The 22863-nt window shown below is 37.7% G+C and overlaps 1 protein-coding gene and 1 long non-coding RNA gene across 2 annotated transcripts in view; both read right to left on the reverse strand.

Annotated features, from left to right (window-relative positions):
* The window catches only part of ITPR3 (inositol 1,4,5-trisphosphate receptor type 3), a 107858-nt gene that overhangs the window by 64251 nt on the left and 20744 nt on the right, over positions 1-22863 (reverse strand). The window contains exons 2-3 of the mRNA XM_026677810.2: positions 18759-18829; positions 6166-6287 (exon numbers count right to left, since the gene is read on the reverse strand). Of these exons, the coding sequence (XP_026533595.1) occupies positions 6166-6287; positions 18759-18829 (193 nt within the window). The remainder of the gene's footprint in view (positions 1-6165; positions 6288-18758; positions 18830-22863) is intronic.
* Positions 11224-12215, reverse strand: LOC148131182 (uncharacterized). The gene is made up of 2 exons (XR_015748538.1): positions 12102-12215; positions 11224-11287 (listed from the first exon to the last, which is right to left on the reverse strand). It is a non-coding gene; the product is annotated as an uncharacterized LOC148131182 (long non-coding RNA).

Here is a 22863-nt window from a genome sequence, read left to right on the forward strand (position 1 = left end):
AAATTCCTGGGCTAGAATCAAATCTGGGCTCTAGCATCAGAGGGACTTCTGGGTTATAACAGGACTTACAATTGAAAAGGCATTTCTAATTCAGGAGCAAATAATCTTTTTCAGATGGAGATCTTCTCTGAAAGTCATTGAAGACATGTTGGCCAATATGAAAAAGCTATCAAGTAGGTAAGGGTGAAAGAGTTTATTCGTTTGCTACATGTGGCAACAGAGTAGATAGGATAGGCTAGAAGCTGATGCACTTTGCCGTGCAGATGTTAACATGTCCATTTTAATCTTCATTTTTGGGAGGTGGAGGAGGAGGAGGATAGTATTAATTATGAATTAATACTATCCTTCATGAATTATTTGCCATCAAATATCTTTAGATGGAGGTTACATGGTGCAATTGGGCTACAGATTGCAGGTGTCTCACATCTGCTCTAATTACTTAAGCATGTTTTTAAAAAATGAATTATTTTTAACATCTATATATGGCTATGAAATAAGCAGCATATGGAAGAAAAAGATACCTCATAGTTTCACATACTACATAGCTTCATCATTCAAACACAAAGATCACATACTTGTTCCAATTTATTTTATCTGCACAAGTAAAAGCCGCACAGGTCCACAGACATACATCAAACTATATTATTAATGATTGAATTAATTTTTTAAAATTGGACATTAGCTCTACTATTAATAGCTGCTTAAATTGGGTTCTAGAAATGCTAGAACTTTAGAAACATATTAATGAAGAAAAGCAGTACAGAATGAGGCCATTGCTTTCATGAACTGTGAATATGTTTTTCACATCTAGCTCTTTTTTCCCCCTTGATACTTGAAGTGGCAACAGAGGTAGTAAAGAAGAAGCTCTTTCTCAAAAAAATAAAAGGTAAAGTTTCAGAAGTCCATCAAATATTGAAGGACATAAGGCCACTGCTTTCAAGAGCTGGGAATATTTTTTTTTCACATCTAGCACTTTTAAATAAAAGCTTTAAAATTTCCCAGGTCCATAAAAATTATAAGGGTATTCAGAAAGAACCATGCATGGCTCATTTGCATAGAAATTGTCTATCTCAATCACATACTTCATGGAGGGTATAATGAAGGAGGCTCATTTCTCATGTAAGTGAACTGCAGCAGATCCAGTGCAACAAAAATAACAAGAGACTTTCATTTTGAAAGTCAGTGCCCATTAAGCAATATAGAACTGGTGCTGGGGGAATTCTGAGCCAGTCCAGGAGGAAACAGAAACCTTGTGAGACGTGAAGAATTCTCCATTAGCCATGAGTCAGGCACTTCAAAACCAGTGGCATAAAACAATCTTCCAGGTTGGCAGGTAAACCACAAAACCAACCTGGCCGAAGTTGCTTTTTTAAGGTTGTTTCACTGGTAATCCAAAGCTCTTTTTTAAAAAGGCTACCATGCTTCTTCTTCTTCTTCTTCTTCTTCTTCTTCTTCTTCTTCTTCTTCTTCTTCTTCTTCTTCTTCTTCTTCTTCTTCTTCTTCTTCTTCTTCTTCTTCTTCTTCTTCTTCTTCTTCTTCTTCTTCTTCTTCTTCTTCTTCTTCTTCTTCTTCTTCTTCTTCTTCTTCTTCTTCCAACTAAACAGTAATGTTGGCAAACAATGGATTAATATTTGACTGGATTTTTCAGTCTGGCAGATGAAAGCTGAGCACGCACAGCTTGGGGCAGAAACTAGTTCCAGTGAAATAAGGGCGGCAAAAGGAATGGTAAGAAAAATAAGCAAATAAACCCTGAGGCTATAAGGCTTGGAGAGAGAACAGGATGTATGGGAAGGAGCAGATAGTGAAACAGACCTAAGTAGGCAACAGAAAAGGATCAGAAACGCAACTAATGTCTCAGGAGTGGCCTTATGTTTACTCTTCTCTATAGTTCAGCCTAGTTTTATTTTTAAGGATTTTGCTTCCTGTGGTTCATAAATATAATTAAAAATAAACACTTGGATTAAAATTCAGTATTTTTATACTTCATTTTTCTTTCGCTTGCAAGTGTATAGCTCATGGAAATGCTGAAAATGTTTCATGAAATCTCAGAAACCAGAAATCTAAAAGAATTAGATATCCATTACCTAGGGGTGGGCCTGCAGCTTTTCACTCAGCATTACCAGTAGAAGCACATTAAATGCATGTAAAGTGGTATTTACTGCAGACATTTCACTAATTATAGGAACAATTAGTGAACAATAAAGCAGTGAAGCCAAGAATTTAATATAACCAAACTCAGTCTGCTTCTCATCTCATCCTCAAAGCCGTCCCAAACCGGAATTTATTGCTTGTCTTCCAGGGCACAAAAAAAAAACCAGCCAGGGCATTATATGGAACATGTGCAAAAATGGAAACAAACAACCTGTGATGAATTGATAACAGGAGCTCAGGAAAAGGGTCTTTTTCTCAAGGCACAAGGGAGAATAGCTGTCAAGAGACTAATTCTGTGATAATGCCAACTGAGCTTAGCACAAACACGCCCCTGTGATGCTTGGTAATTTATGGCTGGGCAGCTACTTCATCCACAGCACCAAAATGAAATGTAGATGCCTTCCTAACCCAAGACCTCTCAAAAATGTTTATCTTCATGTCACCAAATTTGGGAAGTCTATAGATCAAATTGTCTAGAGATACGTCCAATTGAAACCAGTGAGAGTTATTTCTGAGTAAATATGCACTAGTCAACATTTTACGACTACCTCTGATGGTTCCAACCAGTCTCAAAGGTTTCAACATACTTTAGCTTTTCCATTCTTTTATTCTATTCTATTTTCCATTATTTATTTTTTTGAAATGTATTTCCTCTGATTGAAAAACAGTAGTCAGCCTAATTTGAAAAGGGAGAAAAATATGTTTTCTGCTGTATCATCAAATGCACCTGTGAAATTCCAGTTCCAAACTAAGTCATAGGTACAATTTTTCTGTCATTTTTTTTTCTTGGATGTGCACTTGTTCTCTTTCTTATGATGATGCACATGTATGATGGCATATGCATGTGTTAAATACAATAGGTAAAATAAGAAAAGACACTTTACATTATGGCCTTGATAGCTCTTCCTTGCCAAAAAAGTAATTTTCATTGTATTTCCAATATTTACGTATTAAGGTGTGCCCTTTAAATGCAATTGGTGCTTTTGTTATATTGAATATATTAAATTAATATATTACCTGCATTGCAAAAGGTGCTCTGACAAAAATCCAGAAAAAATGAGAGGCAGGTGGATTTTACTGTAAACTAGAGAACAAATATAGGAAATGCAAGCAATTGCTTAGTCAAGACAGCATTCATTCCACCAACATATTCCACACAGAGATAAATTAGTATTTTGAATAAGAATAGAACTGGAAGGTACCTTGGAGGTCTTCTAGTCCAACCCCTTGTTCAAGCAGGATACCCTAAATCATTTCAGACAAGTGACCTGGAAGTCTCTTCTTAAAAACCTCCTACAATGACTAAAGGCTGATTAGTTGTCCTCACTGTTAGGAAGTTTTTCCTTAATTCCAGGTTGCCTCTGTCCTTGATTAGCTTCCGTCCATTGTTTCTTGTCCTGCCCTCTGGTGCTTTGGAAAATAAATTGATCTCCTCCTTCTTGTGGCAGCCTCTCAAATACTGGAATACTGCTATCATGTCCCCCCACCCCAGTCCTTCTTTTCTCTAGACTAGCCAAACCCAAATCCTGCAAACAGTTTTCATAGGTTTTAATCTCCGGACCTTGAATTGCTGTTCTCTGCACTATTTTCAAAGTCTCAACATCTTTTTTGTAATGTGTTGACCAAAACTGGATGCAGTATTCCAGGTGTGGCCTCGCTAAGGTTTTATAAAGAAGTACTAATACTTCACATGATTTTGATTCTATGTCTCTGTTTATACAACCAAGGATTTATTAACTTTTTTGGTTGCTGCAGCACACTGCTGAGTCATGTTTAAGTGATTGTCTACTAAGACTCCAAGGTCCCTCTCACAGTTACCGTTTTTTGAGTCAGGTTTCACCTATTAGAAAGTCTGGGTTTCTTAAAAGAGCCCATGTGGCTCTGGAAATGAATTTGTACACTTTTAGTTCATGTTCATTCAATCAAGAAGATAAAACAGGAAATGTGGCATTATACACGAAAGATTTTCCTCCACCTCCTTCTTTCCAATCCAATGCCTTAAAAGCAAAACGACACATTGAAATAGAACACTCTCTTCCTCCTCATACAGGAGGAAGAACTCCACCAACTTAATGTTTATGTGTGAAAGACACAGGAAGTGTAGAACAAACAATCATAAATCAATCCTCACCAACCTTGCAGATATGTGGAGCTGCATTCCAAAACTCCTGACCAGGATTGGTTGGGAAAGATCGCCCTAGATAAGAAGCCTGTGTTCTGGGAGTTGGCTTAGATTTGCTTTGCTTCTAATAATGGAGGTGACATCATTTTCTTCACTGGGACAAAGATGAGATATAACTTGCCTTGATCAAACATTTTATTTCACCTTGAGCCTTCTCTACTCTCTCTCTCTAATCTTTCCTGTTAGCTTCCTTTGTCACTTATAAAAGTCAGATGAAGTTTCTATACAGATGCCTCTTCCAACAATAGCTGGCTAGAAATCTTTCACTGCCTCAGAGGCTCAGCAATCTACAGGAAATTGTGGAGGTGTTCCAACAGAGTGAAGCTTATATATCCACTATTTACCACTCTTAAAACAAAGAAACCCTGAATTTACCCTAGTGGGATACACCATTTTAATCTTGCTAGAGTAAGAACAGGGGCAATTTAGCAAACTACTGTGGATGCATAAGGAACTTCCCATTTAGCTGAAACTGAAAAGATACACGTACAAGAGATACTGGATGTGTCTAACAACCAAGGTTGCATATCAACAAACATTTAGCAACAAAGAGCTAGATTAGAAAGGCTAAAGCACAAAATAAATGTAGGCTCACAAGGGAAACCAAAAGAAAAGAACTTTTTTTGCTATATTAATAGTAAAAGGAAGAAAAATGAATGGTTGGGGCCCCGTTAGATTGTGGGATAGTAACAGATGACGGGGGAAACTCCGTATTTCCTGTTTTGCTCTCATCTTCTCTGAAAAGGAAACGGTCTTCAAGTGGACCTAAGCAGAACAACTGCAAAGAGAAATTGGCAATCTCAAGGAAATAAAAAGATGGTTAAGGAATACTTGACTACTCTGACCAACTTTAAATCTCCAAGAACTTATAGATATCATTTCAGATACTCTTGTTCTGAATTTTTAGAAAGCACGGGGATTAAGCACAGTTCTAGAGGACTAGAGAGGGGTAAATGTTGTTCCTATGTACAAAAAGCAGGGGACAAAAGACCAGAATAATTACAGATCTCACAACTTGACAAAGAAGCAGGGCAACATTCAGGGAAAAGATTATTAAGCAATCAATTTGAGGGTGTTTAAAAAAGAATATATTGCTTGACTGGAAGCAGCACTGGGATATCAAGAATAAATAATGCCAAAACATGTGGGGGATTTTTAGTTAAATTTACATGGCCTTGTGATGGACAAGGTGTAGCTTTACTTCAATAAAACATTTTACAAAGAGATACCCTCTTCTAATGTTGTACTACACAAGACAGCAAAACCTGAACTACTGATGATGACTAAGTGGTTGAGCATTTATATAAAATAAACACGCATGAATGTCTCCAAGTCAAGCAAGGAAAGTTCTCAATAGCAGGCCACAGAATGCCATTTTAAGGCTTTTGTTCAATACATTTATAAATGACTTGGAAAATAGGATCATAAAATTTATAAACAACACACAGTAGGAGAATAAGGTATCAAGATTCAGAATGATCTTGACCAAGTGGAATAATGGGAGAAGCCATCAAAATATATGTCAACAGGGGCAGATGTAAAATCCATTATTTAGGTAAGAAAAATGGACTGCAATGCATGAAAAAAGGACCTTAATGTCTTTGCAGATCACAAGGAAATCACACTTCAGTGGCAAATAAGCAAATGCAATTCTAGGCTACAGTATATGAATAGCAGTACAGTGTCCTTCCTCTTGTTCTGTGTTGGTCAGATTGTGCCTAACATGTGGTGTCCAGTTCAGGGGAGGCATATTTTAGCAAAGACAAAGACAAACCATTTGTTTGATCAAAATAAACATGGCTATCAGAAGATAGTTTGGGAGCCTACCATACCTGAAGTTTCTGCAACAGTACTACATCAGCTATTTTGTCCTTGTCCTGCTTTGTTTGTTTGGCTTTCCAGTATTGCTTTTGAGCTGAATAGCGGTTCATGGGGCATACTCTGAAGAGACAATCTGCAATGAGAAGAAGCCAAGGAATTAGAAAGTGATCGTTCTAATACCACAATTTATTTCATGTTTATTACTAAGTGCTACTGTATTCTTATATGAATAGTTACCACTGATGAGTTATCAATTGAATCTTATATGTATGATACAAATCTAGAAAAAAAAACCTATATAGCAGGCGGGAAAACCTTTAAAAATGTAGCTACAACCACCCTAAGTCAGCTGAGTTTCCCCACTCAAGTGCAAAAACAGCTATGCGAGAATACAAATTCTCTAAGAACTTGTATACATTGTCACAGCAGATGTTCTTTCTGAATTTTCTTTCTGCGCCAACTCAGAAAGCTCAAACTGCCGAAGGAGATGCTGATATAGTTCTACAGAGGAATTATTGAGTCTATCATCTGCACCTCTATAACTGTCTGGTTTGGTTCTGCAACCCAACAGGACAGACACAGACTTCAGAGAATAATTAGGTCTGCAGAAAAAACAATTACTACCCATCTGCCTTCAATCGAGGACCTGTATACTGCACAAGTCAAAGAGGGCTGTGAAAATATTTACAGACCCCTCACATCCCGGACATAAACTGTTTCAACTCCTTCCCTCAAAACGACGCTATAGAGCACTGCACACCAGAACAACTAGACACAAGAACAGTTTTTCCCCGAAAGCCATCACTCTGCTAAACAAATAATTCCCTCAACACTGTTCAGCTATTTACAAAGTATACACTACTATTACTGTTAATCTTCTCACCACTCCTTATCACCCATCCCCTCCCACTTGTGATTGTAGGACTGTAACTTTGTTGCTTACGATTTATATTGACTGTTTCCTAGTATGATTTGATTGTTGATTGTACCCTATGACTATCATTAAGTGTTGTACATTATGATTCTTGATTCTTAACGAATGTACCTTTTCTCTGTGTATACTGAGTATTTACACCAAGACAAATTCCTTGTGTGTCCAATCACATTTGGCCAATAAAGTATTCTATTCTATTCTATTCTATTCTATTCTATTCTATTCTATTCTACTCTATTCTATTCTATTCAGATGGCACACCTAGCAAGACATATCTGAACTTAGAAAGCTGAGTACAGTCAAGCTCACAGGTAGTTTTTGACTGAGGGCCACAGTTGCTAAGTGATACAGTCATTAGGTGAGTCACACCCAGTTTTACGATCTTTTGTTGTGGTCATTAAGTGAACCATGTGATTATTACATAAATCCGGCTCCCCCCTCCCCCCCCCCAATTTACTTTGCTTGTTCGAAGGCACTGGGAAAGTTGCAAATGGTGATCACATGACTTTGGGAGACTGCATCCATCATAAATATATTCTGATTGCCAAGAATTCGGATTCTTATCGCCTGATCGCAAGGACACTGCGATGGTCATTTAAGTGCAAAGACTGGTTGCAAGTCACTTTTTCAGAACCACTGTAATTTTGAACAACACAAATGGTTCTAAGTCTAGGACTACATGTAGTTAATAATTAGATGGGAGACTATAATACTCTGTAAGTTAGATGGAAACTTTTTGTGTGTGGTTGTGTGTATACAGTATAGAAGAAGGCAATGAAAAATTACTTTGTATTGTTGCTAAGAAAACTACACTGGAAGATCTGTGTAGTCACCTGGAGTGAAACATAACTCAAAACAACAGCTTTTATTTATGTTTATGTATATACAATGTGTGTATGTGTGTGTGTGTGTGTGTGTGTGTTGACATTTATGACATTTGTCACTGAGCAGATAATCATAAATACCAACTCATCTATAGCTTATACTGCTTATAAGAAAACAGATTATCATATATATTTTACAACTGAAGACCAATTTTAAATGACATTGCACCCACAGCTGTCAGGCAATGACAAACAGTAGAATCCTTCTAATATGAAGTTAGATTAATTCTTCAATACCTTTCCCTTGACATGAAATACATATCAGAATAAGTACAGAAGATAGATAAAATTGCCACTGAAATGTCAGCCTGCATTTATTTAGGAGGAAGGGAAACAAACGCAGCGCATGCCTATGGAATATACCTTCTTTGTACTGTCCATGATACATTACAGCAGTGAAAGTGCCAAGTCTATGCTTGGGATTCAGAAAATAATTTTGCAGAGCCAGCTCTCCCACGGATCCCAGAGATGACAAGATTGAATCCTATTTTAATACTGGCAACAAGGCACTTCCTCTGCCAGACGGAAGAGGAACTTAAGGATTACAGGCAGGCCACTTGATTCACCACAGTATGGCCAACCGACACCATCACTTCCCTTTCCCCTATCCTCTCTCCACTCCTCCATCTCATAACCTTGAGTCCTCTCCTGGCAAGCATTTTTTCTTCCTCCTAAGCAAGGCCCCCAATGCCTCCTCACCAAAGAAACAGCAGCAAATGCTAGGGAACGTATCAGGAAAAATGGACCCCATACAATTCTTCATCATCTTCACACCAAAAGAGAAACACCAATGCCCCTGCTGCCAAAAATGCCATCAAAACATTTACTGACAGCTGTAAAACTGGGCCTTCTATCTTAAAAAAAATCATCTCCCGTGAAAGGAAGAATATATTCATTCGTTTTCAGAGAAAAGGAAGGCTCAAATATTTTTCAGGAGACAGTATCTGGGGGGACCCCAGATTTCCCAGAGGCAATAGCTATCTTGCTTGAGAAAATGTTGAAACAATCTTATAACTAATACAAAACATGGAGCTAATGAAGTATGATTTCAGTGGATTTTGACTATTCCCCTCCCTATCCATGATCCACATGGTTTCATTGCTTATTCAATTTGGGAATGATAATATGTTATTAACTTTTTTTCTCTTTGAAAAATACCTTGCTGTTTTTTCAAAAGTTCCCTGTTTCCTGGAAAAGAATGCTTGAAGGTGGGGCAAGGCACTTTTCTAACAGAACCATGTAGAAAGAACAAGAAGTAACAGCCCCTGCACATTTATAAGTGAGACAACGCCATGGAGAAAAAAACATTAGATTCAACCCTGCCCAGAGCCGAATCAAATTTCGTAGCATTCCCCATCTGCATAAAACTTGTGAAAATCACCAAGCCAACTCAGCACTAATTCCAGTCTGCTTTGGAAACTACTCATGAAAAAGATGTTCTCAAGTAGATGAGATCAAAACTCTTGATGTCACTCACTGAAACCCAGACACTTCAGATACAAAAAGAAAATCATTTCCAGTCTTGGATCGCATCCCAAACTGCTGGCAAGCATGTAATCGGTTATTTATCTAGAGAATGAATAATAAGTCGGCAAAAACACAGCTCTCACTGGTTCTGGAGGGGAGCCATTTTTACATCTTGTTTCACAGGATTCTTTGTCCTGTGGGAAAGCCCCATTGCACATAAGTTCTGGGTTTCATTACACACTCTTGCAGAGAAAGTTCTTAGATAGTTCTTTGTCTCTGTGGTAGAACCCAGGTTCACCTCTGTTAACAACACAGATCTGGTCAAGCTATGTTTCCAAATTACTTCATGCTAACAGTACAAATTCAAATACAATTAAATATTCATTTCCCAAACCCCTCAATACAGAAAACCAGATGCCAGGGAGAAGAAAATAATACTAGGCTTCTCCTAGAGAAGTTTATTAGATCATTAAGTTAAAATAATGCATAAAAAAAGAGTCCTGCCAATGGAGGTAAACATATGCTTTTCCTGCCCAATGAAACTAAAAGTAGAGAATAGATTGATTGGGCTTTGATAAAGCTACATCCCTCCTCAATATTTCCCAAGGCAAGAACTTAGAAACCCCATATCATGTATCCATTGTTAACAAGGGTCAATGTTGTATATTTTGCCCTTTTCTCTACTTTCCTCCTCTAGTTACCTGAAAGCAAATTGGATGCCTAGCTCCCTCTAGTTCCAATTTGCTCAAAATCAGACAAAGGGAAGAAAATAAAGGTAATTTCTGAACAAAACCCACCAAAGCAGGGAGGCAAGGAATTTGTGGATCCCACCCCTAGGGAGATATACCTGGTGGGACCCAGAAGAAGGACTTTCTCCGTGGTGGCTCCCTCTTTCTGGAACATCATTCCCCTAGAGCAGGGGTGGGCAAACTTTTTGGCTCGGGGGCCTCATTGACTTTTAAAATTTGACAGACGGGCCGCTACCTGGTGTCAAAATGCCTGTCATTACAAGTCAAAATCAAATGAATGCAATCATTCAATCATTCACATCAAACCTTAATTCTGTACCAATCTTCGGCGGGCCGGATTAAAAAGACCAACGGGCCGGATGTGGCCTGCGGGCCGTAGTTTGCCCACCCCTGCCCTAGAGCATAGGTCTCCAAACTTGGCAACTTCAAGACTTGTGGACTTCAATTCCCATAATTCTCTAGCCAACATAGCTGGCTGGAGAATTCTGGGAATTGAAATCCATAAGTCTTAAAGTTGCCAAGTTTGGGGACCCCTGCCCTAGAGATTAGAATGGCCCCTACTCTAACACTTTTCCAGAAGGCGCTGAAGACCTGGTTCTGCCAGTGGGCCTGGGGAACACAGAGTACGATGGAGCCCATTAAATGGCTCATGTGATGTGTTGTCACCGGGATAGGGGTGGGGGATTGTTTTATTACATTATTAATTTATTATGATTCTCTCTTAGTTTTATTGTTTTTATATGAGGTTTTTATATTCTTGTAAGCCGCCTTGAGTCGCCATGTGCAAATAGATGGCAATATAAATTTCCTAAATAAATGAATAAATAAGCAAATAAAATGTTTAGAATTCTTAGCAGAAACCTTTATTTAAATCTCAATTTAAATATAGAAACAGAGAAGAAAGGAAACAGATAATTAAGAAGTCCACAAAGAACATAAAGTTATGGAGATTAAGTGCTCTTTAATTCAATGGTCCTCCCACTTTTTGCCTCAGCCAAAAATAGTGAAGGAATATGTGTGGCTATTTTCATGACCATCATTTATAGGGTTAAGTTCCAGCGGTGATTCAATGACTTCAATTTTGGTTTTTCCCTGAGGGCTGAAAAACAAGGCAAGACAGGTGTGTGAATACTTTACCAAAAGAATGTCAGCCTCCTATTGTTGATTCTGCTAGATATTGCTGAGATTCTGGATGGAATCTATGAACAACACCGATCATGGAATCCACTGTCTTCTTATACTTTTATACATGTATAACATCATGCAGCAAGACAGAAGGGTGTGTTGCCATCCTGCTCTGCAGTAAAATTATTTGTTCAATTCACTCTCACAACCAGCCTTTTAAATACCCATTTAGCAAAGAACAGGACTTGAATACTATCCTTGTTTTCTCCCAACATGTTCAAACAAGGCTGTGCCATATTGAAAAAGCCTTGGAGAAAGTTACGCGTGAGAGGGAACAGGAACTTGCCAGCTTTTGTTGTCCTGGCCAAGTTCAGACACTTCATAACCAAAATCTATTTTTCCTAGCTGGTTTCAACAGTTGCTGCAAGATACATGAGTTTTTGCATGCGTACATCTTAAAAGCTAATTCATTGAAGAAGTCTGCTTTCTCTACAAATATGCAGTCAGTTCTCTCCCAGAAGCTGTGATTAGGCTGTATATTTTGCAATAAAAAGTCATAAGAATATACATCATCCTAAGGAGCATTTCCATGACTCACAATGTACATGTTTAAAAAAAAATGCTGAATCAATTTTGATGAACCTAGTTATTGGGGTTTCAAGTTATCAGTTACCTTAAAAGGGGAAGAAATTTCTGTGACAGAAATGCCAGGATCTAAACTAAGCTATATGAGAACAAATAAGCCTAATCCTTATCATTGTCATAAAATACTTGTAGTAGTCGATTACCTGCTTTGTTGGTCAGCTCTCATAAAATACAAGAAGCATGTTCTCAGCTAGATTCATCACAATCCTAATACTTCCCAAGACCATGTAAAGAGAGAACAATATTCTTAAATGGCCCACAATAGGTATCCTGTTTTGGATACAGGTGTTAAAGAGAAAAAAGATCACTTTTAAGTGAATGATTGCTCCAAGTGTGTAAACCTAGGAATCTGCAATGGGTACAATTTAATAGGCCTCCAATAAATCCCCCAACCTGGAATTATGTTCCACTGATTTTAATATCTCCATCCTAAAGTTTCAGTGTTTGATGACATAATCCTTACCCCAAAAAATATCTCTGTGTGGAGGACATAGCATAGCCCCTTATGTCTCTTCCTCATTCAAGCAGCTTTAAATAAAAGGTTTTTGTAAGTTAGAAGGATCAGCATTTCCTTTGTCATGTAATGCTATTTTAATTAGTTTTACTGTAATAATCTAAAATTGTTCCAATTGAATCAGACAATATCAAGAAGAGAAAAAGCACTTGAACCCTAATGCATCTACTTCAGGGTCAATACGCTAAATCCAAGAGTGGTAAAGCTTTAAAGTCTGTAGATATATCCTAAGTGTTGCTAGCCTTTAGTAATTGCAATATTAATTCTGTTTCCAAAACCTACACTATAGCTAATGTCATATATCCATGCAGAAAAGTTGGAAGCACCTGAAAAAAAACCCATTCTATCATCAGGATTTTTTTTTCTACTATGATTTTTGTGTGTGTTCCCAACAAAGAAGAAACAAGAGAGGATGTAAAGTCACGCATAGGGGAATAAGGTAGACATACATACATATAAAAATAAGATGACTCTTATTCCTGCCAAATGCAGGACTGCCTCGCTTTCCACATCAAATGCAAAAAAGAAAAATGCTTTTAATTTCACAAATCATTTACAGCTTTAGAACTACATTTGAAAGCAAAGGGACAGAGCTAGATCAAGTGATAACAGGAGAAAAAAATTCAACAGTGCAGAGTTTGTTACATCCTGCTTGAACCTGCAATTACTGTAGTTGGAAGGTATTTTCATTCCACCAGATTTATCTAGTGTTTCAGAATGCATACCTTGCTTGGAATAGATACTATCTCTCCTTTTTGAGCAATAGGTCACAATATATGTGTTTCAAAAGAATTTAGGTTAGCTTCTTTCCCCCAATTTTCTTGTTCAGGGTTTCCTTTTTTCTAAAATTTAGAATTCTATTTCGCAGAATTTCAAAGAATGCAAATAATAGGAAAACCATAGCACAAAGAAAGCTGATAGTGATAGAATTAATTTGTAATGTGCTACAGATACATTAATTGTCAATTAATTTAAACAGGGGTTTGGAAAACATATTTAAACTGTCCTACATGTATAACTTCTATACTTCAGCAACTGCAATGTGCAAAAGCACAAAGAACAGAGCACAGTGATCATAAGCATGCAACCACATACTGCATTAAAAAGAAGATCTATAATTCCCCATTCAAGAAACTAATATCTAAATCGGTTTCCCATAATTTGGTAGGTTTTAGATGAACTGGGACCATATTTCCCAGAATTCTGCAGTCGCTCTGTTATTGGCCAAGAACAATATATGAAAGCTATACTAAACTCTAGATTTAATAGTTATAATATTACAAAGGCGTTCATAAAAATGAGAGAGTAGGGAAAAGAATAGGAACAAGAATTGTCAAGGCACAAGTACTACAAGACAAGACCATCATATAGTCTATCTATATGCATGCTGAATGGTTGAAAAAGCTCTGCAAAGTTTGGAAGAAGGACCCCAATGCAGAGAGAAAATTGAATTAGCACACTTGGACACAGAAGTACTAGAAAACAGGACTTTTAGGAAAAGAAGTGCAGGGATTCAGCTTGCTTGTGGTTGTGTGGTTGCTTTGGCCATTACACACTCTTTTACAAGCCAAGAGTTGCCCTACCCTTTTGGTGACTCATCTCACTTTGGACCAAGACACAAGGCAGCCAATAGCTAAAGACAGACTTCAGATTCAGTGACTCTGAATGGGAAATCATTACCAAGTATTGAGTCAAGGAAGGGGTGACTAAAGTGTGCCAAATGGGAGTAGCTTGTTTGCTTAAAGGATCTCTAATCTCCTGCCCCTCCTCCATATCAGGCTATTTTCTACAGAAAAGCAAACGCTTTTGTATAAAAGACAAGTACTGTTTCCGGGAATATTTTTTCTGTCCATAAGACTGGATATGGAGGCCTCGCCCTCACCAAAATCCTCAAAGCTCCCTCCTTAGTTGCAATGTTGCTTAAACTTAAAAAAGAATACAGGTAGTCCTCAATTTACCACAGTTCTGTTTAATGACCGTTTGAAGTTACAACGGTCCTGAAGAAATTGACTTATGACCATTTTACACACTGTTGCACGTGGTCACGTGATCAAACTTTAGATGATTGGCAACTGGCATGTATTTATGACAATTGCAGTGTCCCAGTCATGTGATTAACTTTTGTGATCTTACGACAAGCAAAGTGACTGGGGAAGCCAGATTCACTTAACAACCCTGTTGCTAATTTAACAACTGCAGAGATTCACTTAACAACTGTGGCAAGAAAGGTCATAAAATGGGGCAAAATTCACTTAACAAATGTCTCATTTAGCAACATAAATTTTGGGCTCAATTGTAACCTGAGGACTACCTGTATAAGGTGGTGGACTATGGGGCTTTTAACTTTCAAAACAAACTGACAGCAAAAACATTCTAACCTATAAGCTGCATCTTTAAAAAATTAACTATGTTAAATTTCTCTAATTCTGTATTGCTCTTTTTTTTAGAAACAGCTGGAAATAGAATGATTCCGTATGTGGCGCTCAGCAATCCTATTCTTTCAGTAATTCCAAACGAAAATCCTGTGAAAACATTTACTCAAGCCCCACCCACCAATGTCTCCTTCAGTGTTAGTTAACATTTTCTCCATCCATATTCAGCCCATTACACCTCTTCATATTCAGCACCACTGAAAGAATTACCTCTTAATATGCTCAATTTATATTCTCTGAGAAAAGGGGAAAGGTGTGTTTTTTTTACTAGTCAGAGCACTAAATATGCAAGAAAACAAGCTTGACTAAATAAGATGTAATTTATTGCTAACCAGAGGAAGGGGCAGAACAAATGACAAAATAATATCATGCTGGTGTGATACAAAGAGTCCTTTCATCATTTTGTCCAAGTATCAAAAGGATCCTGAGTATACCTGTGTTGCTAACCTTCTAATCCATCCTGAGATTATTGAGATCCACAGATCTACTATTCATTAGCAGACATTTAGTTTTCTCAAAAGATAATATGGCAAAATTTAGGCAGATGTAGGCACATTTGCAAAATGCTAATTCCATTTATAATTTTGAAGCATGCATTTGAAAGACAGGAATTTAGTGAGAACAGTAAGGAAAAAGCTGTTGAAGCTTCAAAACCCATTAGGATGGATAAAAGAAGATATGGATGGAGACCAAGTCCTACAACAAAGTGTCAATGTCATTGACTTGTTTCACCAAGGATAAGTACTTTTATAAAATATGGGAAACTTTCACGGACTTTTTTGCTGAAACTGGACAGAACTGTCACTGATTTTTGGATTTTGCAGGTTAAAACTAGGTTGGGCTATAAGAAGAAGTGATATATGTAGCATAATTTCAAATGCAGAGGAGAGCTACCAACTTTGCTGGTATCTGCTATAAACAGGATAAGAAGTTGCTTCTGTCAACTTCTTTTTCTTTTTGTCTTTTTTCTTTTATTTCCTGCACTTCCTATCTTTTCCTCTTTTTTTTCTTCTATATCACTTTCTCTCTTTCATTTTATTTAGTGTTAGCTTTTATTACTGTTAATTTTTTTCATTGAAAATTATCTTAAAAAGAAGATTATGCATAGAACAGTCAACAATAGCATCCTTCTAAGAGAATGCTTGCAAAGCTTCAGTCCCCCAAGATTTATACTATGGATGTCCAACCTTTTGGCTTCCTTGGTCTGCACTGAGTGAACAGGAATGATCTTGGGTCTGTGTTTGGCAGCCTCCAGAGGAATACCTGAATAACAATCAGTTACTGTATTCCAGTTATGGAAACTGTGGAATGGAGCATTAGCTGGATCTTTATCCCATCACTTACAACATCACCCAGTTCCTTGGAAGCAAGGTGGGGCAGGAGCTGGTTCTCTTTGGCCTGCTATGAAGGACTTCTAACTTTCTCCAGGATCATCACAGCCCACAAATGTAGGGAGCCACCAACCTAAGCCTTGTCCCAGTGTTGGGACACAGAAAATACAGCAGTTTCCCCAGTGACAGAAGGAAACAGTAGCTTCCTCACCAAGTATCTATAAAGCTGCCTTCCCAAACCCTACTCCCTTCAGATACGATTGGTACAGGAATGTTCAAAATTGCTGTCTCTTCAGCTAGAGAGTTTTTCACTGCTTTATTCTCTAAGGCCTTCCAGATTCATGTTCTCAAACCACCAGGAAGTCAAGGATTCCAGACCAACAAGGCAATTCACAGGCTCTAATTATCTACCTTGGCAGCAGTACAATTTACTAATGTTTCTCTTTGGCATTTGCCGCAAACTGTCATGTTGTTTAGTACACTGGAACAGTGGATCTGTTCTATCCTAAAATTCTATCAGGCTTAAAGACTCAGAAGGCCTGTCTACTGTAATCCTTAGTTTGTTCATGTTTTTTCTTTCTTTCTTTCAAATTATATATTGTTCTTGGGTGGGGCTTCCTCCCACTATGTGTAGCAATGAGCACAAGGTGGTTCTGATTTTATTGGCAGCTTGTAAGTCAAAGTAACAAAAGAGCCCTTCTGTTTAAGCAAGCACTGTGAGCTGTTGAGAGGGAAGGGAAGAGGGATAAAAACACATTGTGCAGCTTTGTCAGGAATAAGGGGGAGGGGTTTCATATGTGGCCAAATTTCCCATAAATCCCTGAGCAGATTTAGATATGATTATTTAGCCCACCTAAATGTCTTTTCCTAGCGATTTTCTGTAGAAATATCCATTATAAAGTGAGAAGGAGACACTCCACCAAGAGCACTGGGGGAACGTTCCTTGAACAGATAAACTTCTCAGTATAACATTCAACATTTAATTCCCACCTTTAATCAGGCTCCCAATTTTAATATTTTACCAAAAGATTATCTGAGTTATCGTCTCACATATACATAATTTTGCAACCAAACCATTCTCTTTAAGTTACCTGATTATTGCCACTAAGTCTGCTATTTTTACTCTGTTTATATTCTGTAAATTACCTGAGGATTGCACAGAAAGTAGTCAGTGTAGCACAGTAGCTGTAAGCAAACTCACACAACTGTCCTATTGTATTGCTTTGGCCCTGGCCTGAATGATTGATCCACTGTCTGAAACAGGATAGTAAAGTTGTATTGCAAAAGTGAAGCCCAAAGGAGGATGTGATATGAAGTTGGTAGGCTTCCTTTCCACACCAGAACAAGCATGTTGTTAAATCTACCATATCTCAAGAGAAGCATGTCTCTACACAAGCCTATTCTTCATCTTAGGATTTACTCTAGAGAACTGTTTCTATTTAACTGGAAGCAATTACAATATACTCTAACAATCTGAACAGAAGCTGTGGTTAAATACTTTAAGATAACATATACAAGAATCAAGATTTAAAGGATTGGACCTGCAGAGTTTGAGCACAGGACTGACCTGTTGGAATACGAATGACAATATTTGGCCTAGTATACGCTGTAAATAGATGAACTCTACTAAATCCTGAGTGTGTTTTCTTATGTCTATTTTCACTTATTGATCTACATTTATGTTTTGCTTTTCAAGTCCAAAAGCATTTCCCAGGCAGCTAATACTAGGTATAAATTTATGCAGGGGAAAAATGATAATCAGTCTCCCAAAGTCCTACTGAACCAGAAAATCATCAACAAACTAATCATCTGAGTTTGGACAAATGTGTTGACCGCATTCTGTCTAATTATTCCAACTTGCCAAAAAGAACACCCAAATGACCTGAGGGATTTACCTCAATAGAGTTTTTTAACATTAGTTTCAAGCTTGGATTATTGCCCTGACGCTCATTATTTTAACCAGACCAAATCGGAACCTAGGATTTGTTCTTGTCTTAAGCATCTGTGTTCTTTGAAGCACAAGCCATGAATCCCTGTTCAGCTGGAACATTATTCAAATCACAGATAGATTTAATTTGCCACTGCCTCAAGCTAGATTAATTTTGCCATTGCCTCAGGCAGTATGACCTACCCTATCTTGCTGATTTTGGAAATCTAAGCAGGCAAGTATTTGGATGGGTGACTACCAAGAAGTACCAGAGCTATATACTAGACTGAAAAGTTTTTTTAAAAAATCCCTGAAGACAGCATAAGCAAACCACCTACATCTTGTTGTCACAAAGTCATCAGGAGTGCAGTAAGAGAATTTCTTGCTCAAATCTAAGGCAGAAATAATACTGGACTGTTTAAACAGAAATTATAACCTGAAACACATAATAGCTTGTTATATCCTTTTCTGTAGGATAAATACATTAATATCAGTGAAGTTAGTCTGACATTATTGGTATCTGGACTAACACTACTACAAACTACTTTGTTTGTGTAGAAACAAAGAATCTAAAATGTTTACAGAACATGACTTACCTCGAAACTTCTTCGGTGGATTATCCAGTTCACCAGCTGCTGGTTCCACCACGCAGCGGTCATCCACCAGTCTGCAAAATAAACAAAAGAAAAAGAAGTTGTTTTTAAGTTTGTTTTGTATGCCACCCAGAGTTGTGCTACATGTGATGGGCAACTATATAAATATCATAAATGTAAAAGAAAAAAGCAATTTTGTTTTCATTTAGATGGAAATTTGTAATTTTACTTATCAGTCTCCTTTATCATTCTCTCATCCACTTTATTTAATACTGTGGGGTTTAGTTGATGTTTTGCACTGATTAAGGCTGAGAAAATAATTTAAAGTGGCAATGCAAATTTTTAAAACTAGTCTCAATCTTTTGAATGAAAACCATCACCGCTTAGGAGAATCATATTTTGGGGTACTTATGCAGTCAGACATTTAGTAATAAGGTTCAATCTATGCAGAAATATCAACAAACACAAATGGAAAACTCTTGTGGTTTTCAACAGTAAACAGAAATGTCATAACAGAAGTTTTTCTATTAAGAATCATTCAGGACAAATGTTTGTTTAAACTAAACTGTAGTCAATATCAATTCTTCAAACTTTTGTCCCCATGCTTTAAAAAATTTCCTTCTTATAAAGCTTTAAAGTACTTAATTCTAGAACTAAACTTGAATAGTCAATTGTTATTTAACATGAGATTCTAAAACAAACAATGGAAAGACATTTTGTGCTGCAATTTAAAATCATTTCAGGGACAATGTTAAGAGTCTGAATAAGCTGATTTATAATTTTAAACATCTGGAGTTAAACCATTCCATACTTTTGAGTCACTTAAAGACTGCATATTGAGTACACCATCTTTCTGGCACCGAGTACATTTAAAGGAAAGTCAGTCTGACTCTCAACCAACATTTCTAAAACTTTCTAAGAATCACAACTGTTTTATTTGCTTCAGATTTAACAGATTTAACAGATAATCATAGTTGGAAGGGACCTTATAGGTCATCTAGTCCACACACCCCCACCCAAGCGGGAGACCCTACACCATTTCTGACGGATGGGAGTCCAATCTCTTTTTGAAAGTTTCAAGTGATTGTGCTCCCACAACTTCCGAGGGCAAGCTGTTTCATTGGTTGATTGTTCTCACTGTCAGAAAGTTTCTCCTTATTTCCAGGTTACATCTCTCCTTGTTCAGTTTCCATCCATTATTCCTTGTCTGGCCTACAGGCACTTTAGAAAATAGCTTGACCCCTTCCTCCCTGTGGCAGCCCCTCAAATATTGGAAGACTGCTATCATGTCTCCCCTGGTCCTTCTCTTCACCAGACTAGCCAAGCCCAGTTCCTGTAACCGTTCTTCATATGCCTTCGTCTCCAGTCCCCTAATCATTCTGGTTGCTCTTCTCTGCACTTTTTCTAGAGTCTCAACATCTTTTTGGTAATGTGGTGACCAAAACTGGATGCAGTACTCTAAGTGTGGTCTTACTAAGGCTTTATAGAGTGGTATTAGTACCTCACTTGATCTTGATTGTATCCCTCTGTTAATGCAACTTAGGATTGCATTAGCTTTTTTTTGGCTGCTGTTGCATACTGCTGGCTCATATTCAGTTGGTTGTCCACTAAGACTCCAAGATCCTTCTCACAGTTACTGCTATTTGAGCCTGGTTTCACCCAGTCTATATGTGTACTTTTGGTTTTTCTTGCCTAAGTGTAGGACTTTACTTTTCTCTACATCAAATTTCATTTTGTTAGATATGGCCCATGTTCTAGTCTGTCAAGATACATCTGGATCTTGAGCCTTTCTTCTTGGGTGTTAGCTATTCCTGCCAGCTTAGTATCATCTGCAAATTTGGTAAGTTCCCCTTCTATTCCCTCATCTAAGTCGTTAAGTTGCTTCATATTGTAAATTAATTAACAATTACTCACTTACACCTCCCTTATTCACCATACTGGTGGACTATGCAGGCTTTAAAATTTCTCATTCCTGTCTATAGGTTCATGCATTTTACAAACCACAATGTGGCTTGTTCTTAATTTAATATTTAATGTATTTATCATATTTAAGGACCACCCATCTCCCTCACAGAGGGACTCTGGGAGGTATACAATCAAATATGCTGTGCAAAGGACCTCAAAAATGTCTTACTATATAAAGCACACTTAAATTGTAACTTTGTATGCTTATGTGAACCTTAACTGTATTTTTATATAACATTTCCTCTATTGTTTAGTAAAGTAAGAGAAAACAGCATGCTTTTACAACCTCTCCTCCATTCTTAGGCAGGTGTACATGAGAGAAGGATAGCAGATAGTAGATTAGGACCAAATTTGTATACAGGCAGTCTGACTTGCGACCACAATTGAGCCCAACATTTCTGTTGCTAGGTGAAATATTTGTTAAGTGAATATTGCCCAATTTTACAAACTTTCTTGCCATGGTTGTTAAGTGAATCAATACAGTTGTTAAGTCAGTAACATGGTTGTTAAGTGAATCTGGCTTCCCCATTGACTTGTCAAAAGGTCGCAAAAGGGGAACACACGACCCCGGGGCATTGCAACCGTCATAAATATGAGTCAGTTGCCAAGCATCTGAACTTTTATCATGTGACCATGGGGATGCCGTAACGGTTGTAAGTGTGAAAAATGGTCATAAGTCATTTTATTCGGTGTTGTTGTAACTTTGAACGGTCACTAAATGACTGTTTTAAGTCAAGGACCACCTGTATCTATTTGCCGGCACCTAGTGGTTGGTCACTTTGTTTGAAAGCTGAGTATGGGCAGGGGTGGGATTCAAATTTTTTAACAACCGGTTCTGTGGGCGTGGCTTACTTGGTGGGCATGGCTTGGTGGTCATGTGACTGGGTGAACGTGGCTTGGTGGTCATGTTATTGGCTGGGCGTGGCCAAATCAATATCACTCACATCAAGGCACGCATCTCCTCGCCTGGCCTCTCATGACTGTGGAGATGCTGCAACAGTCGTGTGACAAATGGTCATAAGTCACTTTTTTCAGTGCCATTATAACTTTGAATGGTCACTCCACACAAGCAAAGTACCAGTAAAGGAAGGGGAAAAAACTCCAGAGAAGTTCCAGAGACAGGAAGTCTAGTCCTGCCAAGAATATAATAAGGGTTAACGGAGAGGTAGTTTCTGTAAGCAAAACCAGAATCTTTCCTTCCTGCCTTCCTTACAGGATTAGGCCAGTAATGTCTTCTAACAACCGGTTCTCCGAACTGCTTAGAATGTTAACAACTGGTTCTAGCGAATAGGTGCGAACTGGTAGAATCCCACCCCTGAGTATTGGAGGTCTGCACTCAATAGGCAGAGTTCAAACTGTCCTTTTTCCATAATTTAAAATATGTAATAATTAAAACACTAACACTGTGCTTCCTGTTTGCAGTTCTATGCAAGACATGGTTCAACTAAGACTTTACTACAACTAAGTCTTTCTCTTACTAAAAACCATTATATGAAAGCCCTGGTTGATCAAAGTTATGATGGAGGTCAGGATCTATGGGCTCATCTGGAAGTAACTGACACACACACAAAAGATTGTAACTTTAAATGTACAAGTAAACAGTAAAGAACATGAATTAATCAATGAAATGAAAACAAATACAGAAAAGGTGGTATATGGTTTTTTGGTTTTTTTTAGACTAGAATAGAATTCTTTATTGGCCAAGTGAGACTGGACACACAAGGAATTTGTCTTCGGTGCATATACTCTCAGTGTACATTAAAAAAACACATTTGTCAAGAATCATAAGATACAACACTTAGTCATAGGATACTAAATAAGCAATCAAACCATACTAGGAAACTAAATAAAACAATATAAATCATAAAGATACAAGCAACAAGGTTATAGTTAGAAGTGGGAGGAGATTGTTAATAGGAAGGAGGAGGAGAATAATAGTAATACAGTCTTAGTAAATAGTTTGACAGCATTGTGGGAATTAGTTGTTTACCAGAGTGATGGCATTCGAGGAAAAACTGTCCGTGTGTCTAGTTGTTCTGGTGTGCAATGCTCTATAACGCCATTTTGAGGGTAGAAGTTGAAACAATTTATGTCCAGGATGTAAATATTTCCACAGCCCTCTTTTTGAATCGTGCAGTTGCAT

This window comes from Notechis scutatus, chromosome 3 (genome assembly GCF_049901735.1).
Source record: "Notechis scutatus isolate UNSWTSFEM ecotype Mainland chromosome 3, rNotScu1.2, whole genome shotgun sequence".
NCBI classification, from domain to species: domain Eukaryota; kingdom Metazoa; phylum Chordata; class Lepidosauria; order Squamata; family Elapidae; genus Notechis; species Notechis scutatus.